At 35.5% G+C, this 19,821-nt stretch overlaps 2 protein-coding genes across 3 annotated transcripts; one reads left to right on the top strand and one right to left on the bottom strand.

The window, feature by feature from the left end:
• Positions 1–224: 224 nt before the first annotated feature.
• On the top strand, positions 225–15,823 carry LOC149035948 (tectonic-like complex member MKS1). 2 transcript variants are annotated; one of them, XM_089190176.1, is made up of 23 exons: positions 225–372; positions 494–624; positions 1,038–1,108; positions 2,517–2,599; positions 3,323–3,395; positions 4,541–4,644; positions 4,811–4,948; positions 5,389–5,434; positions 5,742–5,829; positions 6,037–6,082; positions 6,849–6,885; positions 7,008–7,067; positions 7,250–7,292; positions 7,664–7,726; positions 8,484–8,554; positions 9,018–9,084; positions 9,180–9,287; positions 9,479–9,612; positions 10,203–10,285; positions 10,383–10,445; positions 10,736–10,773; positions 11,705–11,798; positions 14,018–15,823. In XM_089190176.1, exons 1-22 carry the CDS (start codon positions 299–301, stop codon positions 11,767–11,769), a joined length of 1,686 nt encoding a protein of 561 aa, XP_089046302.1. In that variant the 5' UTR covers positions 225–298; the 3' UTR covers positions 11,770–11,798; positions 14,018–15,823. The 2 variants fall into 2 exon arrangements, with proteins under 2 accessions (XP_089046302.1, XP_089046301.1); XM_089190175.1 differs by lacking the exon at positions 14,018–15,823 and having other exon boundaries at positions 226–372; positions 11,705–12,084.
• On the bottom strand, positions 13,776–19,604 carry LOC149035947 (uncharacterized). Its single transcript, XM_089190182.1, has 9 exons — positions 19,352–19,604; positions 19,015–19,084; positions 18,678–18,870; positions 17,978–18,052; positions 17,785–17,857; positions 17,563–17,639; positions 17,137–17,206; positions 14,236–14,325; positions 13,776–14,029 (listed from the first exon to the last, which is right to left on the bottom strand). Exons 1-9 carry the CDS (start codon positions 19,493–19,495, stop codon positions 13,892–13,894), a joined length of 930 nt encoding a protein of 309 aa, XP_089046308.1. The 5' UTR covers positions 19,496–19,604; the 3' UTR covers positions 13,776–13,891.
• Positions 19,605–19,821: the final 217 nt, after the last annotated feature.

The raw sequence follows: 19,821 nt of genomic DNA, 5'->3' as shown, positions 1-19,821 counted from the left end.
TTTACCAGGTAAACCTGCTCGCATGTCGAAACTTTTGAAAATTTCTCCCGTATATCAAGTCAATAGAACCTTTAACTATTTTCTTACTTACATTCATCAGAGGGAGTGTTATGGCGAGATAGAAAAATTCTTTTGTCGTCAGAATGAGACGGTGAACAGCAATTCAGGTGAGCCATCGTGTCCGCGGAGCCAAGCATATTTTCGCGCCAAGAAAACTTTTGTTTATTTGCAATTTGCAGCAGTGGACTTCATAACAGAGTACCCGCTGAGAACCTGGGTCATAGTCAGACAAACAAATATGGCGGATTTCTTGGAAGATGTTGGAGTTGGCTATTACCGCTCGTTAGATCCCCCGAAGAACTTTGTTGTAAAGTACGAAAATATTCTACTTCCAATAACTCAGTTCAAAACCATTTCAATTTAAGTCAGATGCAGTTGCTTTTATAACGGAAGCCGTTTTGCGAGTCAGCTGATTTACCTAATATTTCCATAGGGTGAATTTAAGGCGAGTGACGGCGGCGAGCTATCTTCCAGAGTTTAAATTTGGTTCTCAGCAGAACGTAAATGATCAAGAGGGTGCTGAAGTTGCTGGAGAAGCTTTGGAAATGCAGGGGTTAAGACAAAGTTCGTGACAATTCTGTATAGTTGCATCATCATCAATAAGTTTTATCTGACGAGTAGTTCTTGACAGTGTAGATAGAAAAGTATGACAAGTTTTTCTTTTACAAGTCCCCTTACTTAAAATCTGAGAAGGAGACCAGTCATGGACGAAATTTGTTTGTATTTATGATCTGAAAAGGACTCTTGTCAAGTAAATTGTTTAAGGCTCAAGAGGGCAGAAGAAAGTGTAATTTTAGCTCATTTTAGTTTTTGTCAGATTATAGCCACCTAGTAAGAGTTTGATGATTTTTTTTTGTCATTAGAAATTGCACCTTTTTTTTTGAAGGAGGTTCTGAGATGTGAGGACTATGTCATTTATTTCAGATGGTACTATTGCTGAATTTAAATATTGATTGTGACTTTCATACTTAAAATAGACCAAGGTAAACCACCTGATCAAGATTCAGAGGAATCTATGTTTTATTGGCAACAAAAGATGTTCTCTCAGGTTTGTATCATTAGTGGCAATAGACCATGTGAGCTATGTGGTCACATGGTGTCAAATGGGTAAACAAGAATTCAAAATGGCTGCTTAAGTATGTGCTTCAGATGACATCTTATAGATTTAATTCCTTCTTCTTGTCAAAATTTTGGTATTCACAGGTAAATCAGCTCTCAAAAGACCGATAATGCAGGAACTGTAATAATCAAAATGTCCAGTCTTAAATTGATATTACAAACAACCTCAAGCTGGAGAAACAAACTTGTGAGCACACAATTTTTAAAGATCACAGTGATAGATAAAACGGGCATAAAAGGGAAGAAAATGAATGATAAAAAGAACTTTTGGGTGATTTTGTGATTTGAGGTTAGATTAAAGCTATATTTTGTTGTGAAAACTGCCAGGCTTTTTGTTTTGCATTGATTGGTATGCTCTAGTTTTTTATTGTTCTCAAATAACTAAATGACTGGAAAAATTTTTTAAAACATTCAAGAATCTGAGGCAGCCAATAAAATCCAAACTAGTATATGTGGATGAGGAACTCCTAAGCCATCACAAGGAGATTTATAACATTCATGTCTAATGCTTGGTTTATGCCAAGCTAAGTGTCAACATCCATGATTTCATTCACAAACCAACCTCAACTTGCATTTTAAAGAGAATTTATAGTGGTCAGGAATTTTTCAACCGTAAACAATGTACATGATCAACATAAAAAGGGAAAGTGTCACCATCTTTCATCACAAAGAGGGCCAAGACAAGATAAACAACTTCACTTTTACTTATTTTAAACTAAATTGAATTTTCCCTGACTCAAAGTGAATTTCCCTGACTCTTCCCTGGCCTTAAGTAATTCATTTTAGCTTGAATTTTCCTGATATTAAGCAACCATGCCACACATAACATTATCATGCTGGAAACAAAACACTATTTCTTTGTGAAATAGCTTCTTCTTGACTATAAAATCAACAAAGGACAGATGCCATCTGCTTTCAATCTCCTTGTATATCATGGATACTTAACTTTCAAAGTGCAGAATCCTCAGGGTATTTATGAAGAAACAAATCCAAATTTGTGGAAATATTGTTAGTGGCATACAGACACAATGATAATGGACTGTTCTCTATGCTTCACAGTTGATATTGTTATGGGGTGACAACTGTTTACCCATTTTGAACCATGTGACCAATCTTTGACAAATGGAGCTAAAATGGCTTGACTGAGACCTAACTTTCTTGACCCTGTTCAATAAGCATTTCCTGATGACACAGATGTATACATTTACATGATGTATATATCCTGATGTATACATTTTATAGTTTCAAGTTTTTTTTTTTTCATTTTAATGATAAATACCTTGTGTAGTTCTATGTGAATATTACATTCACTCAGTTTTCTTGAACCAAAACATCAGAGAGAGATGGAACTCTATGGAGATCTTACCAATTGTTTTGGACCTCTAGAGCAGAAATATCATGCAGAAATATTAAAGCTAAGGTATGTTAATCGATATGTTGAGGGAGATTTGTTCCCTGTCAATATGATTTTAGATGAGATAACTGATTAGCAGACTGAAAAATCTTAAGTAATGTTATTGATCCTCAGTGAATCCTTGTTAAAAATGGAAACTGACCTTTAAACTTTATCGCCATGAATAATAACCTTCTGATGTCAGAAAAGTGCACAGTCTGTAATTCTTTGACTGAGTTTTGACGGCATAAACATTTTTTTTTTAAAATGTCAGTAATTTGAAATTCTATTTTGTAAGCTGAAACACAGCCAGGTTCAGCTAAACTTTATAACCTAAAGTATTAAAGGAAAAGTTGTCACATGTATTTGGGTGATGGTATAAATCTCCTAGATAGTTTTTAATGAAGTACATGTTTGAAATATTCAGCTACTATTTTGTAGGGTGTATGAGAGTTGTATTTTGGTGGCATTTCAGTTATTTAAAAGTCAGAGGCTAGTTGTTTTAGATCTTGTTAGCACTATTCTTGGAGTGACTATCCCAGTAAACATTAAAAATCAATTTCATATTTAATGTATGAATTGAATATTAAAACAGAACTTAGACGTGTGGTAGTTTTGACTGATGTAAACAAGATGTAAATGATTTAATTGTTCATAAAGCTACAAAACTAATCAACAATGTTGTATTGCACAACCCAGGCTAGTCTATTTGACTAATCTTGGTGCTATTATTGATTATTGTGTTTGAAGGAAAAAGGGTGGAAGACCAAATAGGAGACTTTTCTCTTACGTTGATTGTGATAGCTATGTTAATGTGGATGAGGTAGGTCAACAGAAATCATAATCCTTATTGTTGTTTTCAGTTAGGAATAAAATTGTCCTTTACCTAGTGGAATCTTAATTACAATGTTGGGATTCAAACCCAAGTATTGAACCTCCTGTGTCATTCTTGGTCATGAAAATTTGCATTCAGTGTCTTTCTCCTAGACTTTGGTGGATTAAATAGTTATTTGCAAATTGTCAGGAAAAGCTGACAAATGGTGGAAAGAAGCCTTCAATGGACTTGCATTTATCCATGGAAAGAAGTGAAGGGTCTTACTAGTAGTGTAGGTCAATGAGCTTCTGAGCAAGGCTCTTCCAAATAATTTTCAGCCTAAGAGGATCTTAGTCATCAGATACATTAGCTAACTTGGCTAACAAACAGTTTGCTTAAGTCTTGGGTCCTTTCATTAGCCTCTCAGTTTCACTAATGTCTCTTTTCCAGGTTACTTTAGAAGAGAGACCACATGCTTTTTCAGTTTAAGTTGGTTAATGAATGAAAATTCCCATTTAACATGTGAGTCATGATTTAGAAAAGGCTGTCACTATTTTACCTGGACCATGTGTCACCTGATTAATGTGTGTGTTATTCGAAACTTGTGTTGTATAATGTGGGTATGATTCACTCAGTTTCAGTCCTTCTTAGTTACACTTTGGTTTATTGCATGGTAGACTGATAAAATCTTAAAAATTTATCCTTACTTAGTTTTGAAAAGACCTTGAGTCATCAAATCAACTTTCAGTGTACCACAAATCCACTTTGCAGATGTATCAAATCAACTTAAGTGTTTCTTAAATAAACTTGTATTGAATCAACCTTCTCCACTGAACTCCTCTATGACTTTTGGATTGATTAGAAGTCAATCAAGATCTGTTAATAGAATCACTAAACATTTTTGTAATGCATTAGCAAAACAACCTATGAGATGTTAGCAAACTACCCTGAGATGTTGGAAAAGCGACCCAAGACATTAGTGAACTGGTCATAAGGGAAATAAGTTATAAGCAAAACAACCCCTTACCTCCTATTTTTCTGGGGCTGTTTTGGATACATAGATCTTTGTTTTTGTTTATTTTAATGAGTCTTTGTATTATGATTCATGACTTGCTCTGTAGTGCATCAGCTTGAATGTAGAATTTTCTCCTCAGGAATCAAGACCTCTCACAACTTCTGCAAATGAAGTACCCAGCTACCTCACTAAAAACATGACAACTGTTAGGAGGAGAAATATTGGAACCAGAGTTGACCGCAGGTGAGTATTATGCCATCTAGGTCAGACTGGCAAAAGGAATTTTGGTAATCAACAAAATTTTACTTCTAAAGAATAACATATTACCTTTTGTCCTTCTCTGATTTTTTTGTAGTGTTTTTGTGCTCTTAATAATGAAGAGTTACCTATTTTGTTGCATTTTTTTTAGGAATAGACCCGGTGGATTCATTACCAGAACTGATCCAATTGTTGTTCATGAAACAGAAACTAGCAAAACAACTGCCCATGTTGTTAACATACCATACAAGACCATGCATGTAATGGCAGATCTTGCTCCAGAGGGAAAGTTAGTGATTGTACATTCCTTCAGGCAGACATTCTAACACCTCTCTTCTGTTGTTTGTTTGTTTGTTTTTTTTTTTTGTGCCAGTCCTCACAGTCAGCTGAACCACCCCAGGTTAAATACCTTGAATGATGTTAAACCCCCCCCCCCCCCTCCTCACCTTATTGGCACACCACTTTGTAACTACACAGAAAATGTTGTCTTTAATGCTGTCTAGCAATTGGTTGAGTTATCATCTGTGAATCTTTGTAATATTCATTTTTTTCTAATAAGCTGTTTAGTTCAGTTCAATACTAACTACAGTTATACTCTCAGGACACTCAGTTGTAAAATGCTGGAACTTGACATCTAGAAGAAAACATTTACCTTGGTGGTAACTGCTATTGAGTCATTAGATACAAACCTACCTGCATTACATACCAGTTCTCCTTCTTTTGTCCTAGAGCTGAAATTGATCAGAATGATGAATATGTCCTGTTTTCCATTAAGGTACAAAATAAGCCCTAAGACATTCCTTTTTTGAATTATGGAAAGCTTCATAACATCTAAACCTGCTCTAGGTGATTTAAACATATTGATATAGTGTTGCTTAATATACTATTAATAACTTATATATAAGTAAGGGTGTCAAACAGGTTTTTTCAACTATTGTACAAAATAATCAACTGTGGAATTGAGTGATAACCTTACTTAGTTTGTAGTACGCTGTTGTACCCTACTTAATATGGATGGATGATTAAATTGACATTATTTGAAACATCTTCCCTCATTATAAGTTTTCAACTTTTTTGTGCAGATTGATGCTAATGGACAAATTTTTGTTAAACCTGACTTCAATGGGGAAAAGCCACCATACCGTATTGAGACACAAAATGATCTGAGAGGTACTGTGAATGTTACCGTTCAAAGACTTCATGCAACAATATTGAGTTTCACTAATGACATTCTTAATGTCATTTACAGAATCACTTTATTGTTCCATTTTGTACCTTCTGACAGGCTAAATGATAACCTTAATTAGCAAAGCAGTAGCTGTAGTAGTGTTGCATAGCAGACCTAAGCTGAACAACTATTTCTTTTTTCTCTTGCAGAGGTTTATGAATATACTATTGAGCACTGTTCTGTTCAAATGACAAGGTACGCAATATATTTAATTTTGTATGTATGTAAAGATTTCCCATTCTGCTAAATAGAGATTTCTATTTAGCAAAATTACAGATTTCCCATTTTGCTAAAACAGATTCCAATCTCACAAACACACTTTGCTAAAATACAGATTTTCATTTTATACTTCCTGGTCTAGTTGTTATTGTTTGCTAGGCTGGGTATGCAGCCACACCAGTGATGAAATGAACACTTCATCATTCCAGCTGCTGGAGTTGTCTGCAAGGATTCTTTTTTAGCAAATTATGGATTTCCATTTTGCAAATTGCAGAAACCCCATTTTATTTTGTTTTATTTCATGTCTCAACTACAATAAGCCTTGTGATGAGACAGATGCCATCTTTCTTTAGTGACAAATTCTTCCTAAACATGTAACACCCAGAATTACACAAGAAACTGGCCACTGATTTAAGTCAAGAACATTATTTCATTTATACAGCTTTCCCATTTCAATTATTTTTAGGAGTCATGTCTCAATATGTTGTGTTTTTGCACTTTTGGAAACAACAATTTGCAGCTTTCTTAAGGCTACAAAGTATCAGTTTGACTTGATAAAAAAAACACAAAAGAGGCACAATGAACCAAGAAGAAGCAAAACTGGCTGAGTGAATTTGAGGAACTTCTGGGTACAGTTTTCCAAATGAAATACCTCCCTTTAACTTTTTTGTATTTTATTGTTTATTTTCAATGATGATATTTACCATCATGTTTAATTTTCTTTTTCACTGGTAAATTTTAGTGATCAACGGGAGCAAGAATTCAAGAGTTTCAATGAGGTAAGTCTGTTTAAGATGTGTCTTATAATCTATTCAAACAATATATCTCTATATTATTGTTGTAAAATCATTATCTGTCAGTGTAATAGATTGAAGTGTTTTATGTTTGTTGTTTCAAACAGCTTTACAACAGACATGCTTTGTATTTGGCCTCACAAGTTGGATCTGGATTTGAGACTATGGTTAGATTCGCTAGTTAATTAAAGGTTTTTGTTGGAGTACAATTTATCAGATGCTGTTTTAGACAACCTGTTTAAGAGGAAATTAGCAAAGCTCCTGCATGTATAATTATTATGATAGTTTAATATAACAAAATGATACTCTGTTAGTGAAAACATGGACTCAATTTTTTCTGCTGTTACAGCCAGAACCTGGTGTTTTGAGAATGAATATTTTGGGGGAGATAGGTAAGTTAAACAGATTTATTAGAACTGAATAGTACTAAGTGTGGTTTAAACTCTACTGCTATTGTTAGTAGTGTCTATTTGGTAAAGAAGAAGCAAGAATGGTGGGGTCTTTGTGTAGCGTTCCTGGGTTAGATACTTGAAATTCACAGTGCCTCTCTCTCATTCCAAGAATATGATAGAGTGCTGCCAAAATTTAAAGGGGGTGGGGGTACTTTACAATAACCTTTGTTGGACTGAGATCTGATCCAGGAGGAGTTGCCATACTTCATCTCATGCCAAAGAAAGCAGGACCAGCTCTTGCAGAATTGGCCATTTACTTGTATGCATTGATCTTCATCCAACCTAACCAATGAATTTTGTTTCAACTATAGTTTCTGCCAAAGGATTTGACTATGATGGTCTATATGTTCACTTTTTTCTGGATCTGCCTGAAAGTGAGTGATCAATAAACCATAGGCCACAATAAAAGAATAGTGGTGAACTCTTGGTATTTTATACTTAGAAAAGTAAAGTTTCATAATCTGTGTGGTAAGAGTGCAGAACTCTCACAGGTATTAAAATGTAAGTGCCACATAAGTGGGAGTATAACAAGATAATTTGGTTTTATCAACTGAGTTGATAATGTAAATTGGCCACTGTAAATAGTTTTGAGGCCTGAAATGTCAGCTGTGGATGCTCTTTATGGTGGCTAATTTACATATATCAACTCAGTTGTTAAAACAAAATTATCTCGAAGGTATTAGTTTCACTCTAGAAATCCAGTTGTTTACTTGAGTGAATGGCTTGGGAGTCAGTGACTAGAAGTTATGAAACTATCAATTAGGAGATTGTATTTGGAGACAAGACCACTTTTTGACGACGTGTCAAAAAATTGAATTTTTGTCTTATTCATTGCAAAGTTTGAATTTTGTGAGGTCTGACACTAATGAACAACAAGAACACAGCTAGTTAATGAATCAAGTACTTGATTTTAGATTCAACAATTTTAAATTTGACTGTTGTAGACAAGTTTAACAGAAAAGACACTATTACTGGTGTCTTGAGTTTAGAAATATTACAATGTCACTCATTTTCCCTGTAAAGAGTCACATATAATTTATTGCATAATATAGTTAGTGCATGAGCAGAACTGTAGGTATTGTAGAGGAAAAACACAGATCTGTTTATTTTCCACTTCTCTTTGTAATGTAGAATGGAGACCAACTGATGACCCAGTTTTATCAGGTGTCACACAGACCTGCATGACAAAGCTGGAAGGAGAAGTAATTTTTTTAAAAATTCAGCTTATCGTGCGATCAGATTTGTTGTCATTTATAAGTATTGTAAAAATAATTAAGTGAGTAAGTTTCCAAACAATTGCTAAAGAGCATCTATTTGGGGAAAAAGTTTACGAAGTACAAAATTTGATGTCCATCCTCAAATTATTTTGGGGAAGTTAGTAGTTAACGCTACCAGGAGAGATGGTGGCAGAGCATATGCTATACTGGGCTCAAGATACTAACCAAAAGTATAAATGAATACCAGTGCACTGTCAGGAAAAGTGGACAAATTATAAGGGGCTACTATCTTGTTACAGTCACCATGCACAAGAAGGGGCAAGCCTTAACCCATATGGTTTTGATGCTTTGATAATCTCAAGTCGTCTTATCCCGTATTTTGAATAACTTGTTGGATATTATTCATCCAAGATTTTGTAATGACTTATTTTTATTTTCATATTCAAAGGACTATGTGGCACACTTTAGTTTCCCTTTTGATTTCTCATTGATCTATCAAGAGGATGATGATTGTGGTAAGTTTGATTGGAATTCCAGCATCATTTGAACAATTCTGATAAGTGGAGATCTTTGAAAATGTCTCATGTTGCTTCTTTATATTATTGTTCAGATGATTTTATTCACTGGCCAACACTCTTTCTGGAGGTGTTGTCATTGGACAGCTGGGAAAGGTTCAGAGCTGAGGGTTATGCATACATCACTATACCCAGTAAAGCTGGTAAGAGAAGTTATGCATATATTAGCATAAGTAGCCATACCCCATAAAGCTTTGTGTAGAATCAGGATGAGAGACATCTATGCTTAAATTTTGAGTTTCACCTAATAATTCACATGGGTTATGAACATAAAATAGGTCAACTCATACAGTTCAAACAAATTGAAATAATTCATTGTGTTCAAAATTACCAGGCAGCTACAGTATGGAAGTGAACACTTGGCGACCAATAGGAAATGGCACAGGTCCAGAGATGCGAAGGTTCTTTATTGGTGGATCATCAGAATTGGAAGATCCTACATATCCTCAGAAACCTGCCATGGCTGATGTAAGATATATAGTATAAAATCTGTATTATGTGACAGTTGTGACCACTGCAGAGTCTGAGTTACTGATTCTATTTTCTGTGGGTTGAGTGGTAATTAAACATGATCAGTTTGTTCACCAAAAGTCTGATTCATAAGACCTTTGACCAGTCAGTCAAATAAGAGAATGCTTATGTTTCAAAGACATTTATTTGCTTCAAAAATATCCTTGCTCCTGAAGGAACACCTGTTTATTGTATAGAAAGAGAACAAATCAAAGAATGGATGTTCTGTTTCTTGAAGGTCTGATGGCTGGTTACATGAAGAACATTGCTAAGACTTAAAGTGCGTTGCCCTTGGAGTGATTAGGATGAAATTCCCAGATACTAGTTGTCAATTTTGGTGACCAGCTGCTGGGAATTTCTGACCCTGCACTGGAAATCTCTTTATCACCTAGCCAGTTGATTTGTCCAGGTTTAGGTAGCTTGCTTAAAAGAGTACCTGTACATCACTTTTCACCTCCTTTCCCCTTAGGAACAAGCATGACTAAGTATTTTGGGGCACTGACTCTGTACCATCAATTTTCATATATCATCTTTTTTTTTTATGACAGGATAAGGTATTGAGCAAATATTTCTTCAGGACAGCTGGATCTGGGAGTGTTAATGTCAAGTTTCATGTCATGCAGCAGTGTCAGTAAGTTTACAAAGGTCTAAAAGTTGTTAACATGGCTGGTACTTTCAATGTTTGTGATCCACATTTTGCCATTCTACTTATTTGTTATTCTTTGAAGGTCTTTTATGGATTCAAAAGCAAAGAAAACTCGTCGCACAAGAACTATACTGGACAGACTAGGGTGGGTCAACTACTGTAAATGCTTAAAAGAGTAGCTTCTGCCTTTGCTAAATTCTGCCTATGGGTAACTTCAAGGCTTAAATAGTAATCAACAGTGCTGTACCAGGAATATGTTGCTTCTTGAAACTATCAATTTCCACAGTGAATTTTGGGTCCCATTTCCATAGTGTTAATTCTTTTTTTCACATTGTTGGTGATTTGTTGTTACATCTTTATTTGACTTCTTATTTCCCTTTTTTAAAAGGAAAAATGTACATAAATATTTTAAATTAGTCTCTTCTATTTTTAAAGTGGAATGAATGCTCTGGACTCTTTAGCACAAGTTATGGGTGAGTTGAAGGGATTTTCTACAACAATATTTCACTATTTCTAAATGATGAAATGAAATTTTAAAAAAATTCTAAAAATACAAAAAAACCAAAACAAAAACAAAAACATAAAAAAAGTGCAAGGAACCAACAGAATTCTGAGTTTTTTCTTAGCATTTAACACCTTTCATTCCTACTTTGGTGTTGGATGTTGTCATCTAAATTAGGATGAACTTATTGAGTGCTGGGCTTGTGCTTGTTTCATAAGTTATAGTTAAAGTGGTATGTTTATACTAAAACTTAAAAAAAATAAACATTCTGGTTTTTATTTTTCGTATGTGTGTGTATTTTTTGAAAAAATTAGGTAAAGATTTGTAAAATACCATAATGATTCACTTTAGCCCCCTTGTTTTGATAAGTGCCCCCCTCAAATTTTTTTGTCATTAAATGCCCCAATTCTTATAAGCGTCCTTATAGAAGAACCCCTATGCTAAAAATACCCCTATTCCGACAAATGCACCTGTTCTGTTTCAATGTTAGCACTGTAGAGTACATGTACATTGAGATCAACTGTAGTTCATCTTCCTTTAATTTCTCACTGAATGCCTCTTTGCAAAAACAGTTGTCTTTGTCTCAGTCTCTCAACTATTGTGTCCATTTTAATGCACAGTTCCTTCAGATGGATGCTTGTTCTAACCTAGTGGGATACAAGGACAACAAGTCTGTTTTCCAGTCTTCTTGATCCTTGTTAAATAGACATCAAAGCTTTGTTTTGCGCACTCTGCTGTTATCCAGAAAAGAAATAAGTGCGCTGTCCCTACTAAGCACCCTTTTTCAAATACATGCCCTCCCTACAGGTAGCAAACGTAAATGAGTGCTCCAGGTGCTCTATCAAATCACTATGGTAACTGACTTTTCTCTGATTAAAATGCTCTCTAATTTCACTAAATAGATGCATTCCAAAGAGCAAAAAAACGGATGTTGGATGCGCGTGAGGGACTTCCATCCGTAAAATGAATGCAGAGCAAATCTTCCTGTTTTTGCTGGTATAAAAGATTAACTTGAGTTATGGTTTGCATGAAACTTACAGTAAAGAAAATGTTTGGTAACAGCTGGAGTTGTAATTTTTCTATGATGAGCAACTGTATAAAAAAATATGAGATGTACAAATATATATATCCTTTACGAAATGTTACTTTTGAGGTGTAGTTACAAAGTGTGTAATACAGTTCTTATGTACAAACATGGCTTATAACTTATTTATACCTGTACAGTAGCTGCTCAAATTTCTTGAATTCTTCACTCCAATAAACAATTTGTCAATTACTGTTACAGAAATTAATTTTAAAAAAGAAATTGCAGTGCATCACCGTGGTTCAAGGCTGACCTTATTTCTTCATTAACCCATTGAGCCCCACACCTTAGAGCTCAGACCACCCCCTGAAATTCCAGAGAAAATGGCTGCCACAGTGAACACACAGACCACTGCCAAAATAATTTAAGATTTTAATGTCTTCATTTCACTCTACTGAAGGGAAACTGCACAAATTTGCATATTAAATAATACACTTTCCCCCTGTCAAATTTTATTTTCAACTTGAGCATCAGGCTCTCTCAAAAAAAATTCTAAAGCTAGAGAACGGATTCAACTTCATGATGTACAGCGAGTCATTAGCAAGGTTGCCTTCAGCTTTGAAAGTATTTATCAGTATGATGACTCTCTTTTGCACTCTTATTCCATCAGAATCATGTAAAAAGCTTTCCCTCAAATACAACACCAAAAGACGGATCGCAAATTTCTCCTTAACAAAAGGAATCCTAAACTTTCTAACGCGGGTCAATTTTGAATTTGCCCGCCATAGCGACATCGCGACACGTCACAAGGCGCAGCTATAAAATTACTTTTTGCGAGTCATGAGCAAGAACAAACCAATTTTTACGCCTAAATGAAAAGTTTCACTTTGAACAATGCATATATGTTCTTCGCTTAGGCAAACTTTTGCTCCAAGCGAGTTACAAGGGGGCAAACTTTGCAGAGGAGATCGTTTTGGTCTTCTGCGGTCGGGTCAGCAAGATGTAAATATTTCCCCAGAGTCATGAAGCGGTGCTCTGGGATCGTTTTTTTTAAGCAATCAACTCCAACAAACTCGTCAGAATCCCAGTACATTGCCAGCTGAGGAAGTTCATGGATTCCAATGAAAATGTTTAGCCCGAGATACGCTGAAATTTCCGCTTGAGTAGATGTGAACGATCGATCCCCTTTCGAACGAGCGTACGCAACGGTGTATCGGACGATTTCGTCAATGTAAGCATCGTCGATAAATACATTGAAGAAATCTTTGGCAGTTGCATTTTCTCCGAGATCTCTGGTCGGGCCACGACGAATGGAGAATTCTTCAACATTAATTTGTCGCAATTAGCTAGACCATTGAAGAGCATTTGGTCGGCTTTCTTCTGCGGCAGATTCTTCATCACTACTTTCGTCGCTTCCTTCTTCCTCCTCACTAGCGTATAGCTCAACATCGGAATCGCTTCCCCTTTCTTGCGACCGTAGGTCGAAAAAGTCTTCCATCTCGTCATCCACATTGCGAAGCAAGTTTTGTTCATGCGGTGCTTGACGAGCTTGTCGCTTTTTTCAATTTCTTCGATGATAAAACCAGCGAAGACTTCTTGCTCTTCATCGGATGAAAATTAACTTTCATCAATTCTTCCAGAAGCCATGTCTTAGACCACGACATATTTTTGAAAAATTTGTCAAAAATCGCACGGTTAACGTGGAATAGTGAGTTTGGTCTCAAACGAAAGCTTATTTTTTGCATGTCACGTTTCACTGCTTTTCAATACCCAGGGGAGTTTTGTTTCTAAGCTACAGCCAATCAAAACAAGCCATTTCTGACAGGGCGCATGAGGGCGCATTGGAATTTCAGAGGGGTTTTATTTCTGGGCGCATGAGGGCGCATCGGAAGTCAATGGGTTAAGATTAATATTGTACTGTCAAAACACTGCAAGTGATTACACTCATATTGAAATAATGCTTTGATAAGTTTATTAGTGTAATACAGAATGTTCTCGTCTTCATGACAATTTTTATCACTCAAAAAAATCCATATATACAAACTTTAAGGCAATTTTCTCATGCTTAAGAATCATGTAAGACATGAGTTGTTTCAGATACAGCCTCCAGCCAGTTTCTGAAGCCAAGTTTTTCTGTTTGATCACTCAGCTTGGTTAGTGCTTGAGCTAGTCGTTGTCCATTGCCTTGCAGGATGGAGGATACCTGTTGCAGAAATCATAAATTAATCTACAAAGTTTACAACCTATTAAAAGGAAAAAAAGGGGTATTTTGTTGATAAAAGGGTCATTACTCAACTCTTTTTCTTAAACCATAGTAACACTCCTACATACAACACTCCTAGACATTTTCACTTAATGTTCACCTTCAAATTTATAAAATTTAACTAATTAGCCAGGCGATATACTTGCCTGGAACACTGTAGATAAGTTACACTCTTCATTTGACAAGCTTGGTAGATTTAAGGAGTTTTGAGCCTCAACTTGGAGCAGAGGATGGAGCTGTGTAGTAAAGAAACAAAATTAACAACTGAATCAATCAAGCACTTGATAATAACGAGACAATCAGGATCATTGACATTAAGAAAGTGTTTGATTCCTTATCACATTCTGTCCTACTTCAAAAGTTACAAGGCATAGGAATCATCAGAGACATTTGGTTGTGGATAAGGGATTATCTTGCCTACCAATACCAAGTTACTACCATTAATGGCTGTAGTTCCAGTGTACACAGAGTTACTTTTGGTGTTCCACAAGGTCACTCCCTATTTTCACTCTTCTTAATGATTTACCAGACATTGTTAATAATTGCGAAGGTGAATTTCAAATGTATGCTGATGACATCATTGTTTACGTAACCAGCTCCAACCCTAACATGGTGGCCACATCTCTTAATTTTACTTTGAGTAAACTCACTAATTGGCACCAAGATAATTTTTTAGCACCACACCTGTGCAAGACAGAGGTTATTTTAATGAAACACAGCACCTCCATTGGCCCTCTACAGGGTATAAAATTTGGCTCTACTATTATTAATTAAGTTAACTCCACTAGGGCCCAGTTGTTCAAAGGGCAGATAGTCCTACCCAACAGATAAGTGTTAATAAAACATAGCATTATCCACCCTTCAAACAACCCGAGCCAGATGTTTGGGTGTTGATTTTGATAGTGATTTCAATTTTGGAATTGACCAAATTTTTGTATAGAAACTCGATTTTTAAAAATCATTTTATTTCTTTCCTGTCAATGCTTGGATAGACTTCTACTTCAACGTAATATTACCATCCAAAACTCATCAATATTCTGGGGCTCTTGCAAAAACATTGTTTGATAAACTTGACCGATTACACACAAGGGGCCCCTAGAATTATTTTCTACTTAGATTTGTGTATGCCAACTGAAGTTGTTTCAAACACCACAAAAATGAGAGCCTTCATGGCTCATTTACTTCAGCAACTACTTGTTTTTGCCTAGAAATGTTGTTATGGGTTTATGCTTGGCCCTCTTGAAGACTTACTGGCAAAACATGAGAGTAGGTACTGTTTAAGAAAACAAGTATGTTTATACATTCCAAAACCTGAGACAGATAATATCAAGCGGTCCATCCAATACATGAGTACCGTACTCTGGAAAAGGCTTGCCAATGAAGAGAGAACGACCAGCTTGGTTGCCAAGTTTAAACCAGTAAGAAAATTCCCTCAAAATTTTACACTTTTTAATTTATTAGTGGATATAACTTTAAATTTCTTGTCTTAATCATGTATTTGTAGTTTTAATTACAACTGTAGTTTCTTTTTCCTTTTTACTCCTTAGACTTGACTTAAACACTACCACATCAGCTATGCTGTAATTTTATCGTATTTAATTAATGCTTTTATTATTATTACTATTATTTTATCAATAAATCAATCTCAGCCTAGGCTTCAACCTGACCTTTATTTCCTGTAAAGATAATGGTGTGGTAATTGCCATAATAAAGAATAAATTCTCAACTGCCAAAGCTTATTCATTCTAAATACTAGAAACAGCCTCATACTGTTAGGTTTTGGTGTAGAAGGAAAAAATCCACTCACTCACTCACTCTATTTTTGATCTGTTAGACAATTAATGTAAACACTAAAACTTGGATTAAATGAATTGTCTCCCACCTCCCCTACCAGGTTTGCTTAGACTGTCTCCAAAGTTATCCTACTGTCTTTTGTTCAAATATCTGGAAGGTTATACAAATGCCATAATTTTTACCTGAGTACATGGAGTTATCAATTGTCCTCAGGCAATAAGCTAAAATGATCTAGCTAGTTTTTCCTTCTTTTTGCTCTATCCTTATTGAGATACACCCTTCTGCTCCTCACAAATAGAGAGGAAATGTGCATAAGAATACTCAATCAGAATGAGGAGGGGTTCAAAGTCTTAAAATCAATGATGACAAGTTTCAGTGATAGATATGGAAACATTTTGTTGCCATGCATAAGCAATTTTAACTCTTGACTCCAAGTTGATTTTTGCATATCTGTTTGGCTGCAATTTGGCATATTTTACACAAATTTGGCAGCTGATTTAGCTTGTTTTGAGCTTTTATAGATTTCACTGGATTTTAACTTTCTTACGCAATTACCTTGTGAGCTATTTTGGTATTGGTTTGACAATGTGAATCTTATTAGTCAGAACTTTAAGGCACAGTTAAATTTAATTCATTGCTTAGGCAAAGATCAAATTTTTAGCATCAATGTGGCCACAGTTCCATGATATTTTTTTACTGTTTGGCCATCAATGTATCTGACTTTTAAGTAAACCTTATCTTTTGTCTGTTGTTACTGAATATGCATATGCTTTATTTTTAGTGTTCCAGCTAACGCGGTTTAAGTTAATAAATATTTAGCCCCAGTTGTTTGAATGCCAGATAATGCTATCCACTGGATATATCATAATCCAGTGAATAGCACAATGTATTTTGTGAACAGTTATCCACTGGATAGCAATTTATCTGTCAGATAGTGTTATCTGCCCTTTATACAACTGGGCCCAGGTCATTTAAGGGTATATGGATATCATGCAATATTGGAAGGAGACTGCAAATGGTTAAAGTTCTCTTCTACTTAATTGAAGAACTAAAACATACCATGAGGTAGCCCTAAGGGGCCTTTGATTATGTGTGTCTGTGTGTGTGTTGTAATAATTACGGACTGAGAATAAACAACAACAATACTTTGTACTCTTAAAATTTTATGCAAGAAAAAGCTGGCAAGTATCTGCCCTTGCTGATTTCATGTTTCGGTCAATAACATATTTTTAGAAATATGGGAAATTAACTACCTGGGGTTGGTTTTGCTGGTTTTTGTTATCCCTGAAGCTTTTCACCTTCTCTTCATCCTGTTCTAAAAGCCTGAATGAGAATGTTGGAAGTGAAAAGTTTCCAAATTTCTCTCAATTTTGAAAGCAATTTCTTTGTTTTTAACAATGAATGAATAGAGGAGAAAATTACAATAACTGGCCACTTAATACAGGGTGACCATTTATTAATGTGTCACTTACTACAGGTTTACCTGTAACATACTAGATATAAGATGGTTATTTCAATATGACAAAGTACACCAACCATACCTATTTTATCTAGAGAGACACACTGAGAGACAGACAGGGAGGTGGGCAGCCTGAGTAAGGTAGGCTTTTGGATACTTTTAATAAGCTGAATTTACATGTATCTGTGGGTAGTCATAGTGGAAGAACAATTTTCCTTACCTTGTCTGGTCATTTAACTCTTTCTCCAAGGCATTTACTTGATTAGTACAAGAAATTAATGCATCTTCCAATTCATGCTGTGTTTAAAAAAAGTTTAAATTCTTTCAAAATTTGGTCATTTTTAGGTAAGAGTTGAAATCAATCTAAAATAACACTGGAAACTCATGTACCACTAACTCACAGTCATTATTTTAAAAATTGTTTGCTTGTTTCTTGACTTACTGATTCAGTTTCCATTTTGGTGTAGTCTCCTCTTTGGGTTGGTCCTTTGACGTTGTCAAGCCTAATCGCAATCCTGTTCAAACAATTTCTGGTTTAAATCTCATGTTCATTTTATTGGTGGAAGAAATTAATGCTGATGCCAATGTTTAGATTCTAAAAAAGGCTAAGATCAGTCCCTATAAGGTAAATTTACCTTTCAGATATTTGCTGAAAATGAAACTGAATTTCTCTCTTCTTCTTGGAATCTGGAAAGTCATTCAGAACACTCCTATAAAGAAAAACAGATTTAACATCATTACCTTTTGATAACCCAAGCCATAAAGATTGTACCCAATAGAGTAGAAAATCATTGCAAGCATATTAGGCATGGGATGCAAATGAGTTTATTTTGTGGTATTTTCAAGAGCAACCTTAACTATTCCAATCAAAACAAACTTTTCCAATCGGAAAAAAAGGTCAGAGGCACAGCAGTGCTTGAGTTGAGCATGTAGATTTTGGAAAACCAAGGTAAACAGAAGAAATCATTGTGTGAACAGAGGAACTTTATTAATTTAGAACACCACCAACTTGGAAAATGCAAACATTTTCTAGGCCTTTGCACTCTCAACATGAATGGTTAGCATTATTATCCCTCACAATTTCAAGGTTTTTTACAATGGTCATAGAAGTTCTTGACAAAGACCATTAACACACTCTCAACGGGACCCACAATTGGGATGTCCTTCCTTTTTTGAGCAGTAAACATGCACTCTGGCTCAGTTCTCAATGTCAGAACACTGACAGTTACCTCTCACTAATGTGACCCTACTTGTTTGACTGAAAAGTTTCTTTCCTGCTGGTGTAGGACCCCCCTGAGCCTACAGTTGATTTTTGAGGGAACCAGCATAACTTACAAAATCAAGTTTTCAAGGACTTGTTTAGTATATGTTTTTGTTGACATGCAAAGTGGCTTCCATCTAGCATATGTCCTCTTTGTGACAGTTATATCCTGAATGCGCTGTGGCGTTCCATCATCCCTCAATGCTTTTCCTCTCTCATGAAATAGATTTGTTCTTTGTTTACTCTTGGGTGTCCTTCCAGATTTACCTGAAAGGGAACAAAGCCAAACAAACTGAAAAAAATTATCGCTGCCGCATGAGGAGGAGTTTTGATCGGACAACGAGTATTTTTTGGCCATTTTTCAGTGCACCTTGTTATAAACAATCATTGACAACAAAATCAACTCTGTACCTTCAGTTCTTTTAGACTTTAAATTTCTGCATGGAGATAAATGCTCCTCGTTTGCAGAACGAATTTCACTCTGTTAAAATCGAAACAAAACAATCATCATTACATGACTGCTATCGCTATTGATATTCAATAGTATAACCAGCTCATTTTCAAAATGTCCCCTCTCCCTTCCTTGCCGCGGGTGGAAACACAACTCCTTCTGACACAACCAAGCCAATGAAGGCTATGAAGTCAGTTTAAGGTCCTCAAAATTATTCACTTAGAATTTCAAAGGTTTAAAGTGGAAAAAATAAGCTCCCTCAGTAACCGAATAATGTAGAATGAACCATGAGATTACCTTTTCTTGACTAGTCGATGGTAAGACATCTGTTTCCTTTATCCTCGGTACATTTGATTCCACAGCCGACTGACTACGATCAGATGCACGGCTTCTGCGCCTTGACTTTGGGGCGTAGGTGATTCGGCTTCTACGTTTCGCCATTCATATATTAGTGATCACTGTCCTGACATCAAAAGGCCGCCATGATTCAAAATCCGAGAAGTTTATGCATGTAAGCGCAATTATTGTGTCCCAAAGCACACAGTAGCTACATTATATTAGTTATGTTGGGAGGTGTAAGGATGTAATTTATAACTTGATGTATTGAGACAAATATTTCCTTTACGAAGGTAACAAATTTTTTTCTTCTATTCAACGCTCTTATATAAAATCGTTTGCTTCAAAATAAAATACTAAAGAAAGAGAGTAAAAAAGTGAAATCACTCTCTCCCCCTCCCTTAGTATTATGATTATACATTCCCAGAATG

This window comes from Pocillopora damicornis, chromosome 12 (genome assembly GCF_964200805.1).
Source record: "Pocillopora damicornis chromosome 12, jaPocDami1.2, whole genome shotgun sequence".
NCBI lineage: Eukaryota > Metazoa > Cnidaria > Anthozoa > Scleractinia > Pocilloporidae > Pocillopora > Pocillopora damicornis.
This window is presented reverse-complemented; position numbering and strand designations above follow the sequence as displayed.